This window comes from Anoplopoma fimbria, chromosome 13 (assembly GCF_027596085.1).
Source record: "Anoplopoma fimbria isolate UVic2021 breed Golden Eagle Sablefish chromosome 13, Afim_UVic_2022, whole genome shotgun sequence".
NCBI lineage: Eukaryota > Metazoa > Chordata > Actinopteri > Perciformes > Anoplopomatidae > Anoplopoma > Anoplopoma fimbria.
The window spans coordinates 29,054,328-29,056,625 of NC_072461.1; the positions used below are offsets into that span (position 1 = coordinate 29,054,328).

The following is a 2,298-nucleotide window of genomic DNA, read 5'->3' on the forward strand; positions in this document are numbered from 1 at the left end:
GCTAACAGGCTAGCCTCCGTTTACTGTAGTGAGCAGACCCGGTCCAGACCCGGTCCAGGGGGGGACACAGGACCGGTTCTGACCCTGAACCTGCAGAGCACAACTACAGTTAGCGCTGTTAGCATCGGCAGCTAGCTTTAGCTCAGCAAATCAAAACAGAGCTAACAGAAGCTAGCTGGAGCTAACATAAGCTAGTTGGAGCTAACAGAAGCTAGCTGGTGCTAACATAAGCTAGTTGGAGCTAACAGAAGCTAGTTGGAGCTAACAGAAGCTAGCTGGAGCTAACAGAAGCTAGTTGGAGCTAACAGAAGCTAGTTGGAGCTAACAGAAGCTAGCTGGAGCTAACAGAAGCTAGTTGGAGCTAACAGAAGCTAGCTGGAGCTAACAGAAGCTAGTTGGAGCTAACAGAAGCTAGTTGGAGCTAACAGAAGCTAGCTGGAGCTAACAGAAGCTAGTTGGTGCTAACAGAAGCTAGTTGGAGCTAACATGAGCTAGCTGGACAACATGGCGACGGAGGAGAAGAAACCGGAGACGGAACTCATGAAGCAGCCTTCGTCCAGCAGCAAGGTGAACCAGCTAACAGGGAGCTAACAGGGAGCTAACAGTGAGCTAACAGGGAGCTAACAGTGAGCTAACAGGGAGCTAACAGTGAGCTAACAGGGAGCTAACAGTGAGCTAACAGTGAGCTAACAGTGAGCTAACAGTGAGCTCCTCTGTAAAGACCTGACACTGAGCAGTACCGTCAGTGCTTCACCAGCTCTCTACATACCTATTATTGATTATTGATTATGAAGTAATCATCATATATATATACACATATATATATATTATATATATGTGTATATAATATATATAATATATATATATACAGCGGGTAAAATAAGTATTGAACACGTCACCATTTTTCTCAGTAAATATATTTCTAAAGGTTCTATTGACATGAAATGTTCACCAGATGTCGGTAACAACCCAAGTAACCCATACATACAAAGACAACCAAACAAATAAGTTCAGAAATTAAGTTATGTGTAATAAAATGGAATGACACAGGGAAAACGTATTGAACACGCTTACTGAAATGTATTTAATACTTGGTACAGAAGCCTTTGTTGGTAACGACAGCTTCAAGACGCCTCCTGTATGGAGAAACTAGTGGCATGCATTGCTCAGGTGTGACTTTGGCCCATTCTTCCACACAAACAGTCTTCAGATCTTGAAGGTTCCGTGGGCCTCTTCTATGAACTCTGATCTTTAGTTCTTTCCATAGAGTTTCTATTGGATTCAGGTCAGGTGATTGGCTGGGCCATTCTAGCAGCTTTATTTTCTTTCTCTGAAACCAATGGAGAGTTTCCTTGGCTGTGTGTTTGGGATCATTGTCTTGCTGAAATGTCCACCCTCGTTTCATCTTCATCATCCTGGTGGATGGCAGCAGATTTTTATCAAGAATGTCTCGGTACATTTTTCCATTCATCCTTCCTTCAACTATATGAAGTTTGCCAGTGCCGTATGCTGAAAAACAGCCCCACACCATGATGTTCCACCTCCAAACTTCACTGTTGGTCTGGTGTTTTTGGGGTGATGTGCAGTGCCATTTGACCTCCAAACATGGTGTGTATTATGGCCTCCAAAGAGTTCCATGTTGGTCTCATCTGACCAGACTATATTCTCCCAGTATTTCACAGGCTTGTCTAAATGTTGTGCAGCAAACTTTAAACGAGCTTCAACATGCTTTTTCTTCATCAATGGAGTCTTGCGTGGTGAGCGTGCATACAGGCCACGGCGGTTGATGCATTACTTATTGTTTTCTTTGAAACAATTGTACCTGCTGATTCCAGGTCTTTCTGAAGCTCTCCACTAGTGGTCCTTGGCTCTTGGACAACTCTTCTGATAATTATTTTCACTCCTCTGTCAGAAATCTTGCGAGGAGCACCTGGTCGTGGCCGGTTTATGGTGAAATGATGTTCTTTCCACTTCCGCATTATGGCCCCAACAGTGCTCACTGGAACATTCAGAAGTTTAGAAATCCTTCTGGAACCAATGCCATCAGTATGTTCTGCAACAATAAGGTTGTGAAGGTCTTGAGAGAGCTCTTTGCTTTTACCCATCATGAGATGTTTCTTGTGTGACACCTTGGTAATGAGACACCTTTTTATAGGCCATCAGTTGGGACTGAACCAGCTGATATTCATTTGCACTGACAAGGGGCAGGACTGCTTTCTAATCACTGATAGATTTCAGCTGCTGTCTTGGCTTTCCATGCCTTTTTGCACCTCCCTTTCTTCATGTGTTCAATACTTT

The 2,298-nt window shown here is 43.6% G+C and overlaps 1 protein-coding gene across 2 annotated transcripts in view; it reads left to right on the forward strand.

Moving 5' to 3' along the window:
- Positions 1–451: 451 nt before the first annotated feature.
- The window catches only part of LOC129101224 (WD repeat-containing protein 5-like), a 9,439-nt gene continuing 7,592 nt past the window's right edge, over positions 452–2,298 (forward strand). For both annotated transcript variants that reach the window (XM_054610932.1, XM_054610934.1), the window contains exon 1: positions 452–567. In XM_054610932.1, the coding sequence (XP_054466907.1) occupies positions 505–567 (63 nt within the window). In that variant the 5' untranslated portion in view covers positions 452–504. The remainder of the gene's footprint in view (positions 568–2,298) is intronic.